Genomic DNA, 23,944 nt, shown 5'->3' with positions numbered 1-23,944 from the left:
ATAAAACAGTTAACCTTTTTTACCAACTGAGTCATTTTTTGATTATTGATGTTGAGTAACTTCTGCATCTCCATTCATCTCCAGGGTAAGCTACTCATCTTAAAGGGCTGAGGTTATTCAGTTCAAACTCATTCTAAAATGTAATCACCACATTTGCACATCTTGCCCTGCATTCACGATTGGGGAATACAGAACTATTGAAATTCTGAAATCGGATAATGTACTTTAAAGTCCTCTACAGGGGCAGTATTATCAAAGCAGACATCACACATTGATTAATGCAAAAATAGTATGCTTCTGTCGGATGCTAGATCTCTGCCAGTCTGTCCGCCCTAGCATCCTTCTCAAATTGATCCACTACCATGCGGCCATGCTATTTATCGATATTACCTGATTAAAAAACCTGCACATCTGTGCAGGACACCCATTACCCATCCTCTCCCTCGCCAGCTCTGCAACGACACAAAGTGACATGTCCTGAGGCTGCATAAATAAATAAAACTATCTTTGGTGAGAGCCTAAAAGATGTACTCCAAAAGGCAGATGCACTGCTAATGGAGTCTGCAAGTTGTTCTCAGGCTGATGAGTGTGATTTTGAACACACATGCGGGCAGCTCCTGTGCCAGGAGAGAGGCATGTGAGGCGGTTTCTTTAGTAACAGGATAAAGCTAAAGACTTTGGCAAAGCAGAACAATCAGGAATTGCAAATACTTGTGGCAGTACATTTAAAAAACAAAACAAGAGGTCAAAAGGGGGCAGATTCACTGGTGCCTGCCAGTTTTTAATAAGTAAAACTCAAAATATCATCCAGGTGTGGTTGAGAGAAATACTAAGCTTCGAAGAGTAGGTGTGTATCAGCCAAGGCTCCAATGCAGAGGGTGGGGTGACCTTCAGCGCACAGAACCAGTACTGTGCCGAAGCTACAACTGAAGACCGCAGAGTTGGAGATAAGAGAAAGGAGAAAGGGCAATAGGGAATGCGGCGATTGGAGTTGTACCGCAGTGGGAGGTATTGACATAGAAGAAGGACTCAAACTCCAGGTTGCCTATATTAAATGTAGAGTGGGGGCAGAGGGGCATTTGTGGTGACACCTTGCTTGTTTTCAACATTTTCCAGGGGAAGGCGGTATCTGTATTGAGTCATCCTCTCTAGATCTTCTCCAATAGATACTCCAAGTCCGGTTGTCGCAGTCTTTGCTCCATATTTCGGTTCTTAGTGAACTCCTTCAGCAGGTCCAGCACTTCATTGTCAAAAACATCAGGTGGGGGCTTTGCACCTTTGAGAAGAAAAAGAAAATTACACATCATTACTAGTAAATGATACAGTCTGCTACAATGATGTAGAGTACCAGGGTACAGGTAGACTACGCTACCTGTACCCAATGTCAGACTGAATCTATCCTGGATGCTTGCGAAGCAGTACATGCCATATATGACAGTCCTATCTGTATGTGCCCTCGACAAGCAATACACCACTACCAGATGGTAAGTTTGTTTTGTTTAACAATAACACGCTGCTTTTCAGCAGTTCTGAAGACAGGTGGTAGACTGAAAGTTCCACCCTGGCACTTTAGTGCGAGGCCCTGATTTCTATTTTATTTTCCCTAACTAGTTTACCAGATATTCCCCCAATCAGTCCTCACCAGGAGACACAAATACGAAAATGATCTTCCTGTGAGACCCTACGTACCATCACGGTCAGGATAGCCCATGTCACCCGGTTTGCCTGTGCAACTCTCCTCACCAAGCTGGCTGGTGTTAGCATTGTTAAAATATAGTTGTTACAGCATTATGTATATCAGGGGTGTTCCGAGTGGAAATCGCTCTTTGTAAAACCGACATAATCCAACAACAGTTCAACCATGGCAAGAAACATAAGAACATTTTGTGAATGCAGTCGGAGATCAAATCTGAATCCGCCCCTGGAAAGAAGCCTCTGCAAGCTGAATGGGGTAGACCTGAGAGAAAGGTGGCCACCAAAACTTTGAACCAATGCAACCCTGTAATTGTGAGTGGGGCTTCCACACTACCCCAAATGCCTTGTTAACCTGCGGATCTGCAACCTGTCCTGGTCAAACCCAGGGATGAGACCCGAAGCACTAAGACGACACCTACAAGAAGAAGAATCATGGGAAGCTGCGCTGGTCCCTGAATACTTTCATAAATGGCTCAGCTGACTTAAGCTCTGTGTTAGGCAAGAATTGGAGAAGTAACCCTGTGGGAGAAACCAGCACCCTTGTCTTCTTGGTATTAGGTAACCCACCTATTGGTATAGGTCTGTACTACACAAGTTGGTAGAGCCAGACTTATCTCAAGAGGTGTAAATGTGAGCTGTAGCATCGAAATCCACAGTATCCATATACAAGTATCCAAATAACACTTACACTCAAGGTTTTCTAGTAAAATACTTTTATTTAACGGTCAGTTTTAAATAAGCATTCTTTAAAAAGGGTAATGTGCAATAAAAAAAATACACTTCAAAATACTTTCTCAGAATCAAGGCCAAGCAAGTAGATACTCTTTAGAGATGCTTCATACACACTCTCTACACCTTGGGGTGACATCACTAGCTAGCACAGTAATGGCATTTATATATCACTTTTGTACTGGATAAAATTCTGAGGTAGGTAAAAAGGAAAGGTTAAGGGAAGGAAAAAGGTTAAAAGGTTCTCAGAGCATGTGAGCACTTTTAAATCTCCCAATTCTAGATAAAACCTTTCCCAGCAATAGTAGTTAAAAACCAATGTATCACCTATGAGGGACAGTTAGAATCAAAGTCAATGGACTAGAAGAGTCTGCAGGGAGCCAGGACAGCCAAAGTAAATTGGAGCAAAGTCTATGGAGCTGAGGCACTTCTTAGATAGTAAAATGTCTTGCACAAAATTAGACAGTTTGTTGTAGAAAATCACTGTTGGGCCACACACTTGTGAAAGTTAGGAGCAGAGATCAACTCTAGAAAAGCAGCTACTGCAAATCTCAACTGAGAAGAGCAAGCTACAAAGAGGCCCTTAGTCAGCACAGTAGTTTAGGTTAGAAGAGGAGAATCGAGCCGGCTTCCGCCTTGGTTGCAGTGTTGCAGATCCTGTTTTCCTGGACCTCAGTTGTGGGGACAAGAGGGAGGACGTCTGGAGGACTTCTGCACAGCAGTTCGGAGGTCGGCGGCAACTATGCGATTTTTGCACAATGTAAACAACACCGCCGCAGATCTTGGACACCGGTTGGGCTTCCTTCACTCCTTGAGTCCATCACTCTGGTGAGGTGACTCGAGCTTGGGTTGTCCTCGTTCGGGAGGGTCATCAGGAGACTCCTGGAGCTTTTGGCCGGCTTACAGATGTTGCACTCGACTACAGATTTCGCGAACCCTGGCATTTGGTTCCAGCAGCAGCAGCAAAGAAGTACAGCCAGTTGGGGAAGGTCTTCCAGCAAAGTTAATCTCGGGATTAGTTGGTCCCACTAACCCAAGGGAAGAAGTCATCCTTTCCTGAGCTACTCTCGTCAATTCGGAAAAGGAGTTTCAACACAGCAGCAGGGCTTCACCGGGCAGTTCAACAGACCAGGAGGATGCAGCAAGCTTCTCTTCACGTTTCCTTCGTCGGATGTTTCGGCCAGTGGTCAACTCGGTCTTCAGTCCAAAAAGCCTTGCCTTTTATGCAGTTTTCTCCCATTCATGCACAGCCTAGCTGTCACTCACAGCAGGGTGGTTGTCCTATAAGGACAGCCAGCCAATCAGGACTGGGTGCATTCAGGTAACCAAGGAGACCAAGGACAGGAGAGTTTCGGGCACCGCCCTCACTTCCCGCCCAGCCAGACACACTGGAGCCAGAGACAGGTTTCAGTACTGAAGCCTGCCAAAGGCAAAACGAAAAAAAGGGCTTAAACCTGGTTTGGCACGAACAGTAAAACCCAAAAGGGACCTCACGAACAAGAAATGGCAAAAAATGAAGACCAGGGCCATTTTGACACAATGGTCACCCATGGGTGCTATGCTGCAGCCGAGTATTCAGCCTCCGGAAGAAAAGCACAATGGTAGGAAAATTAAACCACTGCCACCAGTCATTTAAAGTAGTGAGGGTAACATAAAAAATGTTACATGAGTAAGTAGAAAAAGGGGCTACTAAGTAACCCCCCAGCACTCCACATAAGATGGGGTGTGCTAGATCTACAGAGAGAAAAGTTAAAGTCAATTTCACTTTACTATTCTTGGGAACAGTAGTTCTCACAAGAAAAGGTATTTAAACCTGCAGATAAATCTAAAGGATTTCTCTTTAACACTGCACTGACTGTGCTGTGTGTCACCACACAAAAAGTAGTTGCCTATGGAGTTGGTCAGACTGCAAAAACAACAGAAACACATAATCCAAATCAGATCAAAATACATGGGAGAGTGAGAAAAAGGGCTCACTCTCTCCAGAGTTCAAATTAAAAATTCCTAAAGTCCAGCAAAAGAGCTGGGGTTTTCTAAGGCGAGAGGAATTAAGCACTAAAATGAAAATTCCCTGCAACACTCTGCCCTGTGTCTGGGGGCACTGGACCTCTGACGACCAGAGAGACCCGAAGAATCAGGAAAAATGTCCCCTGACACAGTGGGCACAGCCTTCTCGCAACCCTCAGAATTCCAGGGAAGCCTGTGTTCTAGAGCCCTGTGTGTAGCTCCCGATTTCCAGCCCGGTAAGGGTGCACATCAATTTCCTAGGCCAGGGGCAGTCCCCATGTGAACAACCACCCCCACCTCCGAGACTAGCCAGACAGGGAGGGCTCTGCACCTGAAAATAAAATCGCTGTTACAGGACATTGTCTATAACAGAGTTCTAAACTGCTTCCTTACTGAGACTCAGATACACACCAATCCTTAGTATTTTATTTATGCATATGGACAATTTTTAGGCCAACCAATTGTCTTACGAACTGAGGTGTACGAGTGATAGAGAATTACTAGAGTTGCCTGCTACGTATTGTGGTGTTCGAGAGGAAAGGCCCCAACCTCTTAAGGAAACAGTGTAAGGTTAGTGTGAACACCAATCATACTGCGGTGAGCCCAATGATCTTTTTTAGAATTTAATATTCAAGTGTCATTCCAGTGCTCCCAAAATCATGGAGTGTCATGACTAAGCCAACACGTGTTTCAACAATAAGGTATTTTACAAGGCTAATTGGTATCTTGTTAAAGCATCAAGTATGTTTGAGCTGTCCTAAATTAGCTCAGTTTGGATGTTAGTTGGCAGCACAATGTGTTTAGTGCTAAGTAAGCATTTTCGTATAATAAAATATAAATCATTTTCAGGATGTATTCGTTTTCCAATGATTGTAGCCAGTTTTTAGCATCTCTTGGTGTGGTGCATCCGGTCGCAATCGACAACTCTCAGTGTAGCAGACTTCTATCAGCGCACCAACTAAAGCCTGGAGGGTTGAGGTGTGTTCGCCTGGGAGCGCTGCACCCTACCCTGCATGGCGGAATTGGGGACCCTGGACAGGGGGGGGCTCAAAAGGCACTCGGGGGAGTGCGGAGGGTGGCAGGGGGGGGTCCAGGCTTGGCTGACCCCAATCTTAAGATTAGAACCCCCTTCAGTGAGCAAACCAGATCAATAGCTTGGGGGCCTACCATGCTGAATCGCTGGGAAAGCAAAATAACAACAGCTGCACGCACCTAGCAGTTCCCCAGCCTCTGAGATGGCCAAGCAGCAGAAAGCAGCCAAAAGAATGGACATAGCCACCCTGCTAAAATCCCAGGAGAAGGGGAAGACAACAGTAACAGTGAGGGCCATGGACCACTCCCTGGAAAGACCCCACTGTACGCCTAGGCAGCTGGTGACTAAAGAAGACATCCAGTCATTCATGTCCAGGAGCCTGGAGACAGACGTCATGGTGGAGGGAGGAAACCAGAGGCCTGCGGAACGCTGCTGAGTTGAGGAAGGTGGAGAGCCAGAGGAGTGCTGCACCCCCAAGATACAGAGCCACCAACGACACAGCCCACCTGGGATTAGCAGGAGCGATGCCGAAATCCAATTGGTGAAGACACCAGGAACAGAAGCGGGAGACACAACCACAAAGAAATCGTAGTCGCGGTTCTGCACCGAAAGGAGAAACAGCCTCCCCTGATGAGCAATGCTGCTGCGTTACCAGGTACGCGGCAGACAGATAGGAGGGAGGTGAATAACCAAAATAACCAACCCACTACGGCTGAGCATTACGAAACCCAGGTGGCCCGAGTGGCCAGATAGCCCAGAAAGGGCTGAGCAATGAAATGCCCTGCGAGGGGGTAAATGCAAAACAAAACCAGGATGACCTGAGAGTCCAGATAGCTCATGACGGGATGAGCAACGAGATACGCCACAAAGGGCTGAGAAACTTTCCAGTCTATGCAAGGCTGAGAATCCAAGCATAGCACGAAGGGGTGAAAGAAGTGGCACGTTGAATCGGGCTGAAGAGGCAGGAAGCCCAGGAGCGGATAAAAACAAACAATAAACCACAAGGGGGCAAGACATCCAGCAAAGGTGATTCCAGAGGTATCAGAATACCAGGGAACCTGATCCTTGTTGTCATGCCTTCATAGTGATAGCAGCGGGTCACAATACCTAAGCCTTGGAAGTATGTTGTGACTTACAAACCACTCAGACGACGAGGCAACAATTATGAACGTTCTAGGTGTTGTAGTCACCCTGCAGGTTGTGCCAGAGAATCATTGGACCCTGGTGAACTGATCTGACAGTGTCCAGTGCAATGCTTAGAAAGACAGTCCAGTACTGGAGCGGCAATACCACTGGCGTTATGTTTAACATGTCAATCTGTAGCTGATGCCAAACATTACATAATTTAATGGATCAATGTCATTACATCAGTGCACAGTCTGCCAGTGGTCTTTGCATCCGTAGTAATGTAACCTTTTTTAAGGATTTCTTTTAAAAATTTGTAACATGGTGATTCCACAGGTCCCCCTTTCTTAAGATTAACTGTTTTAAAAAAAAACAATGCAAAAAAGGCTAGCAGCATTGCACCAATGCTTTCACAGGTCACAATATGTACTGCCAATAACAATTTAACTGCAGTGAGCACCGACTCCCAGACCCAAATGACAATCTCCAACTACTATATAAAAGATTACCATGACAGAACCCGTGATTCACTCTTACGTCACAAGACTGCCTTAAAGGTTACGAATAGGTCATTATGTACTCGGTTTACTGAAAGCTATATAAAAAGGTCTACTCCTGTAACCAGCGCCTTGATGCCCGAACGTTTAGTGCGCTTTACAAATGCAAAAATAAATAAATTGACTGCCTAACCGTATCTGTGGACCAGTGAAACAGTAGTACATAATAGAGTTAATCGACAGTACCTGTGGCCCAGTAGTATATGTCCCAGTCATTGCTGGGCTCATTGATCATCCGGTCGTACATGGAAAGTTGGACTTCCGACATGGTACCAAGATGTTCTCTAGCAAAGAGGCTGCATAAAAAATGAGAAAACAAATGCAATATAGTAGGCAGTCAGAAGTCTTATGACACAAGTGTAGAAAAGTAAATAGGAGAAGCTGACCCGTGACAGGTGGGTGAGCGAGTGGCAAGTAAAAGGGGAAAAACAAATAGCCACAGCAACGTAGGACATGTTTGTGAGTGGATTGTGCAGTAAAAGGAGAGTTTGATATGGGAAGCAGGGAGGGGGATCTAATGTAAAGAGACTGCACGGAGAACAGAAAGTGACATGGAGGTGGAGGGAGGCAATGGCGTCGCTGGAAGAGATGAGATAGAGGGGAGAGGAAAGAGATCTGGTAGGAGGCATTAAGAAAATATATGGGTTTGTGGGTGTGGTTGGGAAGACATCCATAGAGGCAGAGAACTGTTGATGGTGGGGTGGGGGCAACGTCTGTAGGAGTAGGACAGGCACTGTCTCCAGGAAGAGGATTGAGGAATCTGTAGTAGGGGGAAGGAAGTGGGCTTCATTACAATTTTGCCGGTCCGGTGACTACAGTACCGGTAAGTTTGCCGGTACCGTAATTACTGGACTGGCAAACTACGAGTTCTGCTCGCGGGTGCCTTTTCTCCCACCAGGTCAAACCTGGCGGGCGGACGGCACCCTCGAGCAGAGCATGTCGGATGCACCGGCACCATTCACGAATGTTGCCGGTGCATCCGACCTCCCCATTCCCATTCAGCCCTATGGGGTTCAAATGGGAATGGGGAGCATTTTATTCCGGGACCTGCAAATGGACATTTACCAGGGCTGGCGGGGCCGTAATGACCCAGTAATTGCCCATTTGCGGGTGCCGGAAAAATCTGCAAGTTTGGCGGCAGCCTGCCGGTTTTACCGGCAAGGCTACTGCCAAACTTGTAATGAGGCCCAGTGTCTTTAAGGAGGAAGCATCTGTAGAAGGTGTAAAGAGGACTCTGTAGAAGGGGAGGCATGTTTATGCATCTGAAAAGGGGTATTCACATAACGTAAGAGGCAGTAGGTGGGAAACTCATCTCTATGCAGAGGAGGCATCTGTCAGGGGAGGCAAGCCCATAAGAGGATAGGGAGGCGCCGGTAGGGGAAGAGATGTTTTCCAAGAATCAAAACATTTTAGCAAGAGTAATCGTCCGTAAACATTTTAGGGGGAAATTGGATGGGAAATACACATTGTTACCAGATTAAGTCATAGGGGCTCATTATGAGTTCCCGGGTCCCACTGGTAATTCCGGCGGGATTCTGGGGAACTACTGTACGGTCTCCGTTGCCCGATAGCCCAGTATTACCGAGATATTTGAGGCGGCGGAGACGCTGTTAACTCCCCATTCCATGGAGTCCCATGGAACTCGATGGGATGGGGTTGCATGAACGGTGCCGGTGATTCAGGTATTTATCTGCCGGTAGGGGCCTGATCTACTGGCAGGGCGGGCCTGCCAGTAGGTAGATCAGAGCCCCTACCAGCAGACTTGGAATTGGCGGTCAGGAAAGGTGCCTGTATATATTGTTACCAGCACCTTATTTCCAGACCGGCCAACTTGTAATGAGGCTAACAGTGTTTAAAGTTAATTCATCACAACTAAAATGCAGGTTTTAAAAATGAATAAATTCACAGGTAAGTGCATAAATTATGAAATATGGTCCTGAGCTCATTGAATCCTAAACTTCACAAGTCCTTCATCAGAGACCTCAACGTCCTTGCTGTCCCTCAAATTAATCTATAATAATGGCAGGGCTATGCATCCATTCCTGTTCAGTGTGAAGAGACTCCTCCGTACCGACTCAGAACTCCATGGTACAGCACTCCAGAACGCCCATGTGGGCGGGACAAAGACTGATATGCTAATGGATATTTCCCATCTGTGAAAGGTACAGTGAGCAAAAAGCGTGTGCTGCAAGCTCTCATCTCAGAATCTATAGAGGCAAGGACTGAAAGACTTTATGATTACTCTTCTGAACAACTTACTATTATAAGAAAAGTTGGCAGATTTACCAGCAAGGGATAAGGCGGCACCACCAGAGGTTTCCATGTGATGGTCTGTGTTGTTCTCATCACCCAAGGGCAAAAATGGGGTGCCTCAGAGGCACCCAAGGGACTGGATGCATTAGGTGCGACCCGATGACATAACTCATAGTAGGTAAAGAGGGACGTAAGGGCAGAGGGACGTAAGGGCAGGAGGCCTTCAGGAGAAGTCACTCTGGCCACCAAACAGGAATCAAAGTACCCAAAAAGACAGGGGGAAAAGCAGAAAATAGAGGGGTTGCAGAAAGTTGCCCTAGAATTCCCAAAATAGGAATTCTAAATTAACATTAACAGGGCATTGGAAAGGTGGGAGACTTAGTTCAAGACGGTAACTTAAAATCATTAGTTGATCTCCCAACTGGATCGAAATCGTTTTTACCAATACCTAAAATTAAGACATGCAATTTGTGTGGAACAGGAAACTCCCCCCCCCCCCCCCTGAGGGTTGCCAGAGCTGTTCTTACGGCACCGATAAAGGCCGGTGGAATGTCCCTTCCCCACTTTAAGAAATATTATCAGGCTGCCCAACTATGGGTCCTGAAGGAATGGTTGGGGGAGAACCAACAGACAATCTGGCTAACGCAAGATAGGGCGGTCGCTAGGACCCCCCTAGAGGACCTACTGTGGAAGAACAAACAACACAGACACCAGAACCTTCGAGTAAGCGAAGTCATGAGAACTACTTTAAATGCCTGGGATATCCAAACCAGAAAGGGAATCACGACTACCCCACTGGCCCCTTTCACGCCTATCTGCAGGAATCCACAGTTCCCACCAGGACAAGAGCCCAGCTTTGAGAAGTGGGAAGCAGCAGGGTGTAGGAAAAGCGGGGAACTGATCCAAGACAATGAAATACAAACTTTTGCAGAATGTAAAAATATGTGGAAGTTAACAAAAGCAGACAGATATAGATACGAACAGTTAAAGCACTGGCTGTGTACAGCAGAAGTTTTCCAGGCGGCCACAAGAGACCTCACACCATTTGAGACATATTTAATAACCAACCCAGGTGACAAAAAGCTGGTGTCTTCACTGTATAGCTTCATCTGCACACCAGAAGAGGAAATCAAATGGACGTACAGGAGAAGATGGGAAGCCACACTAGGGGAGGAAATCACCAGGCAGCAATGGGAGGAACTGTGGGCAGGCATCCCCAAACTCACCAGGGCTGTCCAAACCAGAGAAATGTGGTTGAAAATAATTACCCAATGGCACTATACCCCAGAGAGGCTTGGGTCAATGTACCCGGATGTGTCGAACCATTGTTGGAGGGGGTGCCAGGTCGTAGGAACCTGGAGGCACATCTGGTGGGAGTGAAGAGCTTCTGGAAGGAAGTACAGACGGAAATGACAAAAATATACCCGGAGGCCGGCCAAATGGGGGCGAGGGTGTGGTTGTGCAGATTCAAAGACCCCTATACCAGAAAACTTCACAAAGCTCAATGGAGGAGCTTTATGGGCATGGTCATAGCGGCATGGGCAACTATAGCCCAAAATTGGAAGAAACGAGACCCACCACTGACTTACACATGGCTGCAAAAGGTGTGGTCCCAGATGACCATGGAAAAGATCACGAACCATCTCCAGATCCAGAACAAATCCTTCACGAGGGAATGGGGATCAGTGTTGGAATACCTGAAATCAGACTATATGGAACAATGGTGTCCACACAACATTAAAATATCGGACATATACAGCTCGTGAGAATTCCCCAATGAGAAAACATGGAGGACCCGAACTCTTCCGGGGGGGGGGTGGGAAGGGAGGTGGGAGAAATGTTGGGGAGAACACGTGTGTTGATGTTTACTGCTTGTTGAAAATAATAAAAAAACATGTTTAAAAAAAAAAAAATGAAGACATGCAATTAATGCCCAAATTAAGGGGGGATTTGAGATCCTAGAGTCACTCTCAGTGGAAAGGTAGGTGCTGTGAGGGGAGAGCTCCACAAAAGCCATATATAAAATGTATTAGAAATACGACTAAGGGTCTGTTGACAAGTTTAAAAAAAATCTTGGGAGACGGATTGAGAGAGCCTGGACGAGAGCATTGGGCTCCTCGAAGGAAACTGCTGTCTGTGCCAAACTTTGCGTAAAACAATTTAAAGTACTGCACCAAGTTTATGACTCCTTTAAACGACTTGAGATGGAAAGAAAGGAGTATGTACAGTGTATTAATTGAAAAGGGGAGGAGGTACTTGCATACATATGATCTGGGCATGTCCTTGACTCCAGATGTGCGATGAAGTCTTTGGAATGATGAACCATGCACCAGGATGGAAGAGGAGCAAGAACCTCAAATTGGTATTCCAGGGAATATGGGGCGAGATCGAGTGTTCCACCTATGAAAAGCAGTTTATAGGAATTGTCAGGACTGTCAGGAACTGTTTTCAAGGTAGGGGGCTAATGTCAATTTAGGATTGCCACTAAGCATGTATCACCAATCTCGTGACCACTCAACAAGGATTAGTCATCCCAATCCTTCATCTGGTCATTGTTGGAAACTATCATATCTTCTATAAAAATCCCACCACCCCTCATCGCGTGAGGTAGTCTTAACCTCGATTTGAATGACACCCCTGACGCAATGGTTACCCCCTTTGGTTCCGTTCTAAAAGAAATAAACTTTGTCACTACATTTTATAAGCCGGTATAAGGCTGTTCTTTATACTGGATCACATATATGGCTAATCCAAGGAACTATCACACTTTATAGATCAATTGGATCACGATGTAGTTCTGTAGTTCTCTTTCAATTACCTCTGCCCTCTTGAGCGTCTAGGAGTAGAGATGGACACAAAAGGTGGCATGTTGATTGGCAAAGACTTTTATTAGTGACCAACATGGGGGGGTTGGAGGAAATCCTAACTAGCCCTATCTCGAAGAGGGGTTTACCTGCCTCAACAAAACTAATGAGACGATCTGTGTCATAATGTCCAAAGTAAAGTTGGCTGTCCTGTGTCCACATCGTAACCTGTCCCTCACAAGCTAAACTCAATATTAAGTGAAAAGGGAAAGGTCTCTTGGCTGTCAGCCTGCAGCCCTGTAGCCCTGTTTTGCAGTTAAAAACAAAAGTTCAAAAAAAGGTGCAGAGAAGCAAACACCAGTTCCACAAGACTCAAGAAATTGTTTCCCTTTCCCCAGAGTCGTTCCAGCTTTATCCAACTCTGTATCTGTCTTTAACAGTTGAGACAAGTCTTTATCTCATTTGTTTGACACCCAGGTCCTGCAACAAGTAAGAATGGCCAGGAAACCTTTGCAAAGCCAGGTTGAGTGTTCCAGAACCTATTCTCAGTACCTCTCCTCTTGGCACGGTCTCCTGCCAAGTCGGGCACTCAAAGTTCCTAGATTCACTGTTCTCTTTCTCTGTATTCACTTCCACCCAGGGCTTTGGTTTACTCTCCTGCCAAGGTTTCTGAATGTCCCTCCGTAATCCTCTTGCTTACAATTTGGGGAATACTTCCCCAACCTGGGTCACAGACCCCCTTCGATTGTTCTCTTGATCTGTTCCCTTTTTGTTCCACAGCCTTGGTTTACTCTCCTGCCAAAATCTGTGAATGGCACTCCTATATGCAAAGTCCCATAACCCCTTTGCCTGGTTATACTCACTGTTCCCTTTATCTGATGTCTCTTGATGACACAGTCTTGGTTTACTCCCCTAACAAGATCTGCAAGTTCTCTTTACTATTGGTTGCGGTGTATTTCACCAGTGTGGGCCCTAGACCCCGCTTTGCTTGGTTAAACTCACCGTTCTCTTTATCTGCGTCACTTCTATATGCAAAGTTTGTATTCGCCTCTCTTCCTGGTCATGATATGCTTTCCTTATGTGGGTCCCAGAGCCCCTTCACTTGATGACGCACAACCTTCTCTTGGCCTTATATTCCTTTGATCCTCAGCCTTGGTTTACTCTCCTGCCAAGGTCTGTGAGCGTCACTTATATTTGTAAAAGATTACATCACCCCTCATTACTGGTAGGGTTATGCCTTCCTTAAATGGGGTCTCAGACCCCCTCCTCCCTCACTTGATTACTCTGCCTGGATGAATATTGCCCTTCTGCTTTGCTTCTGGCCCCTTGTACTCTCTGGGTTTCCTCAGCCCTGTGATTAGCCAGCTTTGTACCTGCAGGGTCTTGCCCGTCACATTGCAGCCATTCTCGGGTCTCCCAAGAGCTTCAGCGGCTCTCCTGGCTTCTCAGGACCTTCTTCGGTCTTCCACGTCCCTTCTCTGCAGCTTTCCGGCAGTTTTATTGCACGCCGACAAGTTTGCTTACTAGCGAGTGCCTTGCCTAGCCTAAAGTCTGCCTTCTGCAAGCATGCTTCCTTCCAGGACATCGTCTGCCGTTCTGCACTCTGAATATGCGCAGGCCCTGCTGTGTTATCGGTCTGTGCTGGACCGAAGTTGAAGACGCCATTGTTCTGCTCCCTCTCTGGCTTTAAATGACAGCTGGCCAAAAGCAGCGTCTAGGAGAGTACAGGGTTTGTGTTGGTTCTGGCGAGTGATCATCATTCCTCGTAGCCTCTTCCTTGTCCCAGTTAGCATTTGAGATATTGGAGGGTCAAGGTGATACCGCATTCTGCCGAAGTGGTCATCACTCACAATGGGGTATTACCTCCTCATGAGATCCTCCCGCTGAGTACCACGCTCAGGGGGACTATCGAGTAGCGGCCTCACCACTCTGGCTTCATGGAAGGGGCTTCCCCAATTGAAGCAGTGACGACAATTCGAGATTCTTTTGGCTTAGGTTTTTAGTTGCTTCCTCCAGCTTGCTACAGTTAGGTTCAGGGAAAACATTCCAGTCCCATATGAGTGCACTTGGTGAAAATTCTTCATCCTCACAGGTTTCTAAGGGAGAATACCCTGTGGTAGGTTTATTCATTGTTTCCTCTGGCAACCCGGGAATGACCTATCCAGGTCTTTCGGCCCTTAATGCTGATAACTATGGGGGCTCTGAGGGGTCAGAAATTAGAGGCGGACACAAAGTTGCAGTATTCTCATTGTGAGACATTTTATTTAAAAGAAATGGGTTGGAAAAATACCTCTCTAGCACTATCCTAAGGAAGGAGGTTCCCTACTTAAAACAGGTAAAAATCAGTCTGTATCACGTAATGAATAATGTAGAAACCATACTTGTATCCAAAACATTCCATACCGACCCTCACACTAGAAACAAACTAAGAGTGCAAAGAAATATCTCAGACATACGTTTAGTGACAGAGAGCACACCGTATCACGGCGGCGCGACCTGTACCCGGGGCAGCCCCACGACCCATCATAGCTCGCCTCTTGAATTACAAGGACCGGGACACGATCCTCCGTTTGGCCAAGCAGAAGAAGGAACTCTAATATGACTGACACATTTCTGGTTTTCCCAGACATTTCGGCGGCAGTTCAGTCATCAAGGAGGTTCTTCACGGAAGCCAAGTGCTGACTCGGAAACAGCGACATCTAATACTCCATGTTATTTCAGGCAAAGCTACGTTTTCAATATAAGGGGAAAACACAGTTCGTCCTGTCCCCGGAGTCGGCGAGCTCCTTCCTGGATTAGATTGGCAGGTTGCATCATCTTAACCATCCGTGACCCGGGAACGGGGCCAAAAATCAGGGCCGCGAGGGCCAGGAGGAACCCTGAAGTTGGGCTACAGGTGTGGGGGGAGCAGGGGAGAGTAGACTGGTCGTTTAACAACTGACTGTGGGCCACCATCGTACTTATCCAGTGGCTTGGGTCGCCTCAGTTTCGCGGTAGGACTACCCTTGGGTGGTTGAGCCGACACCCGCCTGGATGGGTACTAGCGCCCCGAGCGCAGCTTTGTTCATGGTTTGTGGTTGGGTGTTATGGGGGTAGGTTTTTCCAGGTGTGTTGGGGGTTGCCCATGGGGGTAGGAGGGGTGGAGGTGGGGGCGGTTGGGGCCGGTGTGGTGGTGGTGGTGGTGGGAAGGGGGAGAAATCAGGGGGGGAATATAGTTGGGGAGGGTCTTTGATGTGGTGTTTGTCTGGAGTCCGGACCTTTGCGCAATGATCCACTGGTCGGCAACGGCAGGTTCGGAAGGTAGCACAGCATCTCCGTAGACACAGCGTGTTTAGGGTACATGGAAACCTATGTAACTTTAATTCCTAGCACATGAACTGCCCAAGGCACAGGGGCAATTTTATAAATAGTTAGCTTTGATAAATTTGTTTTTTGAACGTACATTTCATTAAAATATAGTATTCATGAATTTCTGTTTGGAAAGCATTTTGCTTAGAAATCCGCAGAAGGACATTGTCCGAAAAGAGTGCACGTGGGTGACCTGTGGGCAACTACAGGCTCTTTTCTTGTTGTTTGGTCTGGTGACCCTACCCATATGCAACAGAAGAGAAGAACAAGTTACTTACTCCTGGTAATGTTCTTTCGACTGGCTCTTCTTCGAAGGTATTCCTCATCTTTGACATGCAAAATCCAGCTTCGGAAAAAAAAATCAGTATATGGCGCCCTGCGTCAATGGCGTTGAGTTGATGTCCCTTGAAGGCCTCCATCGAGGGTGACGTCTTCGGATGTTATAAGTAGAACGCATGGCGCCTGTTGGCCTCAGTTCTGTTTTTTCCCCTCTATGTGTATCAGAAGTGCCCACAAGCACGAGCAGGATGGTACTCAGCATTGGTGGAACGAAAGCTGTAAAAATCCTTTTGAATTTTTGTAAATTCAAAAGAGGGGTAGTTCGGGAGGGCGATGAGAAATACGTTGGAGGAACATCCAGTCGAAAGAACGTTACCAGGGGTAAGTAACTTGTTCTTCAAATGGATTGTGTCCTCCAACGTATTCCTCATCTTTGCCAGACTCCCAAAAACAGTATCCATGATAGGAGGAGGGTGAAGAATTTAGATATGGAGAATAAAGGTCTGCCTTGCCAAAAGCGACATCCTGAACGTGGGAAGTATCCAGAGAGTAATGCTTGGTAAACGTGTATATGGATGACCACGTTGCAGCATCACAGATGTTCTTAATAGGGACACCCCTCTGCAGGGCAGACTAAGTAGCCATGCCTCTGGTGGAATGAGCACGCAAACCCTCAGGAGGTGTCCTTATCTGCCAGCCTGCAGCATTCCGAAATAGCTAGGATGATCCATCTAGACAAGGTCTGTTTGGAAACAGCCTGGCCTAGTCTGTGTCCTGTATAACCTACAAAGAGTTGGTCATCCAATCTCAATTTGGACATCCTGGAAACATAAAATCTTAACGCTCTCCTAGGGTCCAACCGATGTAGACTTTCCTCGTCCTTACTAGGATGCAGGGGAGGATAGAATGCTGGTAGCACAATCTTTTGCCTTAGGTGAAACTCCGAAACAACCTTCGGCAAAAAGGAGGGCTTCACCCTCAATAAAAACATGTCCTTGTGGAATATAATAAAGGGTGGCTGGGAAGAAAGCGCTTGCAACTCGCTCACTCTTCTTGCAGATGTAAGAGCAACCAACAGGATGGTCTTCAAGGTCAACAACCTCAAAAGGACAGGAGTGCAATAATTCAAAAGGAGCACCCATCAGGAATTTTAAAACTAGGTGGAGGTCCCATACCGGAACCTGGAATGTAGAAGGTGGGAACACATTTGTGAGCCCTTTTAGAAACTGAGTACCCAGAGGGATCTTAAAATAGGAGCATTCCTCTGAAGAGCGCTTATAAATGGACAGCGCCGCCAGGTAACCATTAATGGTACCAAACTGTAAATCTTTATGTGTCAAAGAAAGCAGAAAGGATATAACATCCGGTGTTGTACACTGAAATGGATCAACATTCCGGTCTCTGCACCAGTCACAAAACATATTCCAACGGCAACGGTACAGAGGTTGCCAGACATTTGGTCGAAAAAAATTGGTCGACCAGACAAATGGTCGAACCAATTTGGTCGAAAACCAAATGGTCGAATTTTTTTTTTTTTGTTATTTTAACCCTTTTTTTTATTTTTTTGGGGGGGTCCCGCCCCCAACCCCCTTTTTTTCTCTAAAAACCCCTTTTTTAACTAAACGAAAACCCGAAAAATAAATATATAAATAAAAAAAAATATTCGACCATTTGGTTTTCGACCAAATTGCGTCGACCAAATTGCAGTCGACCAGTTTTTTTTCGACGAATTGACTGGACACCGGTACAGAGACTTTGTTGCTGGCCTTTTAGCCGACAGCAACACCTCCATCACTTCATCCGGAAGGCCCCAATCCTTATACCTCAACCTTTCAGAAACCAAGCATGAAGGTTGAGAGTATTGACCTCTGGATGGAGAACCTGACCCTCCTCTCGCAAGAGAAGATTCTCCCTTAGTGTATCTGAGGACAGTTGGACATATCCAGAAGGTCTGGGTACCACATTCTCCTGGTCCAATCCGGGGCAATGGGGATGAGGATCACGCGGGTTCCCGAACCTCCTCAACCTCCCGATTACTTGTGGAATGAGGAGGACTAGGAGGAAACGCATACAGAAGTGTGAATTCCCAATGCACCACGAATGCGTCTCCTAGAGCTCCTCTCTGAGGAAATTCCCTTGAGCAGTACAGCTCGCACTTCGGTTGATACCGGTCGCAAACATATCCACTTGAGGGTTTACCCAAAGGGCGAAGATCTCTTGAAGGACTTCCTGAGCTAGTGGGAGACTGCTCTGCCTGCTCAGAGCGTCCGTCGCCGTGTTCTCCTCCCCGGCCAGGTGAACCGCCAACAGGGAGATTCCTTCTTGAATAGCCCAGTACCAGAGCTGGATTGCTTCTCTGCACTGTGGTAGTGACCCTACACCTCCCTTCTTGTTGAGGTAGTGCATGGCCACTGTATTGTCTGACATAATCAGGAAATTCTTTCCCCGTACAGATGGCAGAAAAGCCTTCAGCGCTAGTCTGATTGCCCTCAGCTCCAAAAGATTGATATGTAGTTTGGACTCTGAGACCAACGACCGCCGACAATCAAATCGTTGGCGTGAGCTCCACACCCTGTGAGTGAGGCGTCCATCACTACAGTGATCTCTGGCCATGGTTGCCAAAAGTGTTCGCCCCTCAGAACATTTTCCTCGCAGGCCCACCACAGAAGATCCTGGGAGACACTGCTCGGAATCTGGAGGCGGTCCGACATCCGTCCCGAGAACTGGGACCATTGCGATCGGAGAGCCCATTGAAGGGATCTCATCCGTAACCGGGCCTCTGGCACCAGGAAAATGCAGGATGCCATGAGGCCGAGCCTGGCATTATCCGCTCTGTGCTGCAAGCGGACGGACGCTGCTACCCCCAACCCCATGGATGGGATATGCTGATCTGCCTGGGCCCTCTCTGTCACCAGATCCCCAATGGATAACGCAGCGGAACCGTTACGTTCCACCAGCACGACGCGGGAAGAGCGAGGTTGCTCATGGTCCTCGCTTAGTGCAATATATTGCAGGGTAGCCGGGCTCTTCAAACACCGACAAGCTTGTTGGGATCGCTTGGTGCCAGAAGAGGGCCAGCAACCCTACAGCTAACTACACGTAGCGACCAGGGGACATCTACTGCGGCTGCCTTCCCGAGCGCTAGAGGACCACGCTGTTGGTCTCTCTCCCCCTTGAGCCCTCAAACCCAGCGCTTACGCAGCACACCCCATCGCTGCATCCCGGAACCCTGATCCTGGGCTGGGGAGCGGCTCTGGACATCTCCTGACTTCGCCCCAGAGACCCCTTTGGAACACTAAGACAACAGGTGGGTGACCAGCCACGGTGGGGTGCCAACTTGGCTCGACAGGACCCCCTGGGGAGGCTTGATATCCGTGACAAGTATTGACATTGCACAGGGCTCTCTGGCCCATGCCGCTCCATAGAAAGATTCCATATTGTATGCAGCGTTGCTGGGCAACTGACGCAGCAGAGTTACCGTACAGGCAGGGAGCTCCTCATATTGGTCTCTGTGTCCCCCTGCAGCAGGACGCGAGATGTGGTGCCTCCCTGCTGCAACCCGGAATCCTGATTCGGGGCCGGCCCCTAAGAGCAAACGAGGGTGCTGCCCTAGATCTTGCAAACTTCCCCCACACAGGGTGCGCAGCCAGGAGAGGTCGGCCCCAAGGCCGCTTTTAGTTACACCTTTAGCAGCCAGATCATTTGGTACATGGGCTCTTGAGATAAGGAATAATATTTGCGAATGGGTATTCCACCCCCCCCCCCAACCCCTCCTTGAACGCAACCTTCTCTTTCATCAGCGCAGGACCTAGTAAAACTCTGGACAGCTGGGGCAATTTGACTAGTCTGCATACTTGATACTCTGCAACTGTGCCCGCCCCCTTCCTCATACCGGGCGATGGGTCTTGGGAGTGCCCCATGGCTGTAATCCCTACGCTGCAGACAGTGACAACACAGAAATAAGCTAGGGAAGCAGGATCTGCAGTGTCGGAGTCCCCGGAAGGATAGGTTCCTGCCAGCAGAAAACACGTGCGCTGATGCACTGACATAATATTACAGCTGGACACAGAAGAAACTCAGCCTTCAGATCTGCATTCCAGGGTGCACCGGACCACATATAGGAAAAGTTCCTGCATCTCCTAGAATGCCTAAGGGGGCAGTCCACAAACAAAGTGGCACTAGGACTGCCAAACAGATAGAAACCGGCAATGCAGGATCCAGTGACCGTGATGTGTCAGCGCCATCCCCCGTATCACCCCCGCGGATTTACAGGGAGTGGTGGCAATAATGCAACAAGGGTTTGCGTCGATAAATGACAAACTGGATGGCATCAAGGTCAATATCTCTATGGTCACAGCCCAGTTGGAGAAAGCTTCTCATCACATCACAGAGACTGAAACACGAGTGGGTGCGGCAGATGATGCCATTGAGTTTTTACAAACCACAGTCACATCGATGGCCAAAGACTTGGGCAGCATCAAGATGAAGTGCAAGGACTTAGAGGCGAGATCAGGACGAAACAACATCTGCATCGTGGGGGTGCCAGATGACGCACAAAAGGGCCCTATGGAAATTGCAGTTGAGGGCCTACTAAGACTTGCTGGGAGACCCTTGCTGGGAGTTATAGTTACCAACCAACTTCTTTTAATTAACTTTTTAACACTTGTTATTCTTTTCAAGGCAGAACCCTTTGTTTTTCCAGTCCTTCCCATATTCTATAGCATGAGTTCACTCAGAGGCAGTAGAGGGACAATAGTGGTCTAGGTGCCAGCTGTAGGCAGGGTGAGATAGGGTTTAGTTGCAGGCAAAAGTCAGAGTTCCAGAGGAAGACTGTTCAAACAAGTAAGTATTTCACTTGAGTTAGTTGAGGGTCCAGGGACTTTAGAGAAGACACCCTAGGAGGACTCTGCAGTGGGCCTGGGTGAACTGGATGAGTAGCCTCCCAATCACAGAAAACAGCCCAAAGATATACAGAAATCACAAAGGCTTAAGGTAGGTAAAATACACCAGCAATCATAGTATCTGAGCACAGAAGAAGAGTTGCAGCAGGAAGACTTCAGGATATGCAGCCAAAAACCCAGTCAATGGATTCCTTTGACTAGAAGATGGAAGACAGGACTTTGGAAGGACTTTTGCGGCAGGATCACGGAAAAAGGCTCCAAGCAAGAGTTTCCTCACGGCTGGATGCCGCTCTGTGGATATGGCGCCTTTTCAGGAGCACAGAAGAAGACAGAATATTGCTGGTCAGATTCTCGTCGTTTGCAAGGTCCAGCCCTCTGTTGAGGGGACTTTCAGTACTGGAATCGTGTCCACGAAGTTTCAGCGAGATTCGGAAGACCGTGCACCGCACAATGGTTCTAGGTCACAAGTTATTGCAGCCCCGCAAGGGCGCAGCACACCGCGGGATGGCTCAAAATGCAGTTCTTCTTGAGTCTTCTTGAATCTAGTGGGTCTCACCAGATTCTGGGTCAGGGTCTTCGTTTTCAGAGTCGCAGGTCGATTGGAAGGAAGGGCTACAGCAGGCTCCAGTTACACCGCTGGCTCTCCAGTCGATGGAAATAGTTTCAGCCGCAAATTCTTCATCTTCCCCTTTGGTTTTGGTTCATTCCAGTGGTCGACTACCTCTTCAGCTTCCAGGTACGGACTTTTATGCAGGAACCCAGCCAATCAAACAGCCTTGCAACGTTCAAACTTGGGGGCGTTGGCAATCCTTTTCAGACAGCCAGCCTCCCAGTTTGAACTGGAATCTCGCACTCAGACTGGAAGACAAAGGGCTGCAGAGTTTTGGACTCCTCCCTCGCTTCCTGCCTTCACAGACACTCTTGAGCCTGGGTTGGGAGTCCACAGAACTCCTGACGAAGATAAAATCACACAAAGGAATTTCCCACCCTGGATGTCAGGGGAAGGAACAAGAAAGGACAATGAAGACTAAAAAGGGCCATTTTGGTAAAATGAGCACCCATGTGTGCCCTTTACCGGGGCTGTGCAAATAGCCTGTGGTAAAGGTGCACCAAATTAATAAAAAGGTATCACTGCCATCAGCCATTAAAGGTAAGCTTGTCCATGTAACAGAATTGTTACAGCTTTAGTGTGAAAGGAGATACATTGCATCTCCCCAGCACTCCACATAAGGTGGGGTGTACTGTTTTCACCACCCTTGTGAACAGCAGTTCTCACAAAGTTAGCCAGAGAAAATTAAAAAGGGAGCCCCTAGGGCAACCCAGCAACAACAGGCACTTTTTGCCACAAAGTTGTCAAAGAGGATAACTTTTAAAAGACACTATGGAGAGTCTTAAAAATGACACCCATAAAAAGAGTAAAAGACTGAGTGTGGAAAAAGACTCCCACTCGCTGAGGTACAGGGAAAAATAATCTACCAGTCCAGAAAAATGTTCTGGGGTTAATACAGGTCAGGAAGATTTATCATAGATATGAAAATCTTACCTAACACCTGGGATGCACATGGTCCCTGCCACGGGCTGCAAAATGTGGTGTGCTGCCACAACATGGAGACAGCATTTATTCGGACTTTGCTGCTGCATGCCCAGCCGTCAGAGGCATAGGCACTATATGTACAGTACTTGATTACAGCGGCCGAATAAGTTTGATGTGTGGAACCGTAGTTGATTTTGTGTAATGTGCAATGTTGATATATTTTGTGTCATTCCCATGGTGGGTTGCGGGCTGGGTCAGATTCCTTGTTCGTTTGGATTATTGTTGCAAAATGAAAATAAACTATAACAAAAAAAATCTTTAGAGGACTACCTGGTATACTCCTTTGCCAGAAATCCTCTCGTGGGGCTCTTCAGATTCCCTAGTATGCTACCCTAACAGTTATCTTCCCCAAGAAAGTTCTTTATACAGATTTCAAAAGCCTAGTAAGCCTAGTGTATTTGACTGTCAGGACCTCTCTTTATGGTCTTCTTAGATCCCCTGCTATACTCCCCTGCCAGGTATCATTTCACCCCCATATGTCAACTGCCTGTTGTCTTCTCTTTACCAGGACTCCTCTATTGGCTTTACTGTTACTTTCAATAAATCACATCAGCATCTGCTTTTGCTTTTGCTTTGTCCAATGTATTTGCTTAGGGTAACACTTGCTTCAGCTCTTCTCCACATTGACATCTCAGATTTCGTTGTTGCACTTTTTCTTTTCGGTATTCAAATCTTCTTGCTCTTAAACCTTGAACTATTAGGTTTTGCCTGTATTTGAATCGTGTTTTAATGTTCTCCTAATTGTCAATCTTACAATCGTACATACTTCATTCACTTGTTCTCCGATTTGTTGGTATGCCCCAGGGTCCCCAATGGCTCTGGCCCAACTCGCTGGTGGTTTGTGGCGTCCCCAACTCACAGTGTGCCTCTGCAGTGAAGCTTTCTCCCTCGATTGGTTTCTGAGGCAATGTCGGCGTCTCTTCAGCATTTCCCTGCGGCTGCGCGTCTACTTGCCGGCTTCCTTCTGCCTCCTGGACCGGAGAACACTGCCTCCTGACTCGACCGTACCTCCAGGAGCTGCGCCGTGCTTCTCAGTTCTCTTGTGGTCCTTCTGGTAGGCCGGCGGCACTTCTCTCCCGCCAAGGCAGTGTCTGTAGCTCGCGTTCGCGAGCTGCCGCTTACAAGTGCCGTCTTCTCCTCTGCGGTTCTCTGCTATACTGTTTTTGTTAATGCCACGGTTGCCATTTTTAAATGTCCCGGGCAATCTAGTGTGAATGGAACTAGTCTGCATGTTGGTCTTTGGAATTTGCTTAATCTGCATGCACTCTTCCCTCCTCTTCTTCGTCTCAGTACTTGATCAAGGGAGCTGAAGTCCATAAATGTAATTGAATTTCCAACATGATTTTGTTCAAAAAGTTCACATGCAGAAATGTCAGAAAAAGAAGATGTTTTCTGCATGTTATGAATGTTGGAGGTATACATGGAGTTTTGATTCGAGTGCCTTAAGGGAAGGGGTTTTTCATAAGGGGAAATTGTTCGGGTAACAACAAGCCCCCAAGTACCAGCGTCATCTAATGGAATCACCCGTTCTCCCCAGTAGTTGTCCCCTCCCTTATGATCCTCACTCACAGAACCACCCCCAGGGTCAGGATCGGGTAGCAACTGCCATCCCCTGCCAC

General features: G+C 47.3%; 1 protein-coding gene across 2 annotated transcripts in view; it reads right to left on the bottom strand.

The window, feature by feature from the left end:
- Positions 1 to 755: 755 nt before the first annotated feature.
- Positions 756 to 23,944, bottom strand: part of SDHAF2 (succinate dehydrogenase complex assembly factor 2) — a 76,640-nt gene continuing 53,451 nt past the window's right edge. For both annotated transcript variants that reach the window (XM_069623876.1, XM_069623877.1), the window contains 2 exons: positions 7,333 to 7,442; positions 756 to 1,276 (listed from right to left, as the gene is read on the bottom strand). In XM_069623876.1, the coding sequence (XP_069479977.1) occupies positions 1,149 to 1,276; positions 7,333 to 7,442 (238 nt within the window). In that variant the 3' untranslated portion in view covers positions 756 to 1,148. The remainder of the gene's footprint in view (positions 1,277 to 7,332; positions 7,443 to 23,944) is intronic.

This window comes from Ambystoma mexicanum, chromosome 11, assembly GCF_040938575.1.
Source record: "Ambystoma mexicanum isolate Mex_15411 chromosome 11, UKY_AmexF1_1, whole genome shotgun sequence".
Lineage (NCBI taxonomy): Eukaryota > Metazoa > Chordata > Amphibia > Caudata > Ambystomatidae > Ambystoma > Ambystoma mexicanum.
The sequence above is the reverse complement of the archived record's forward strand: the minus strand, read 5'-3'. Positions and strand labels throughout refer to the sequence as shown.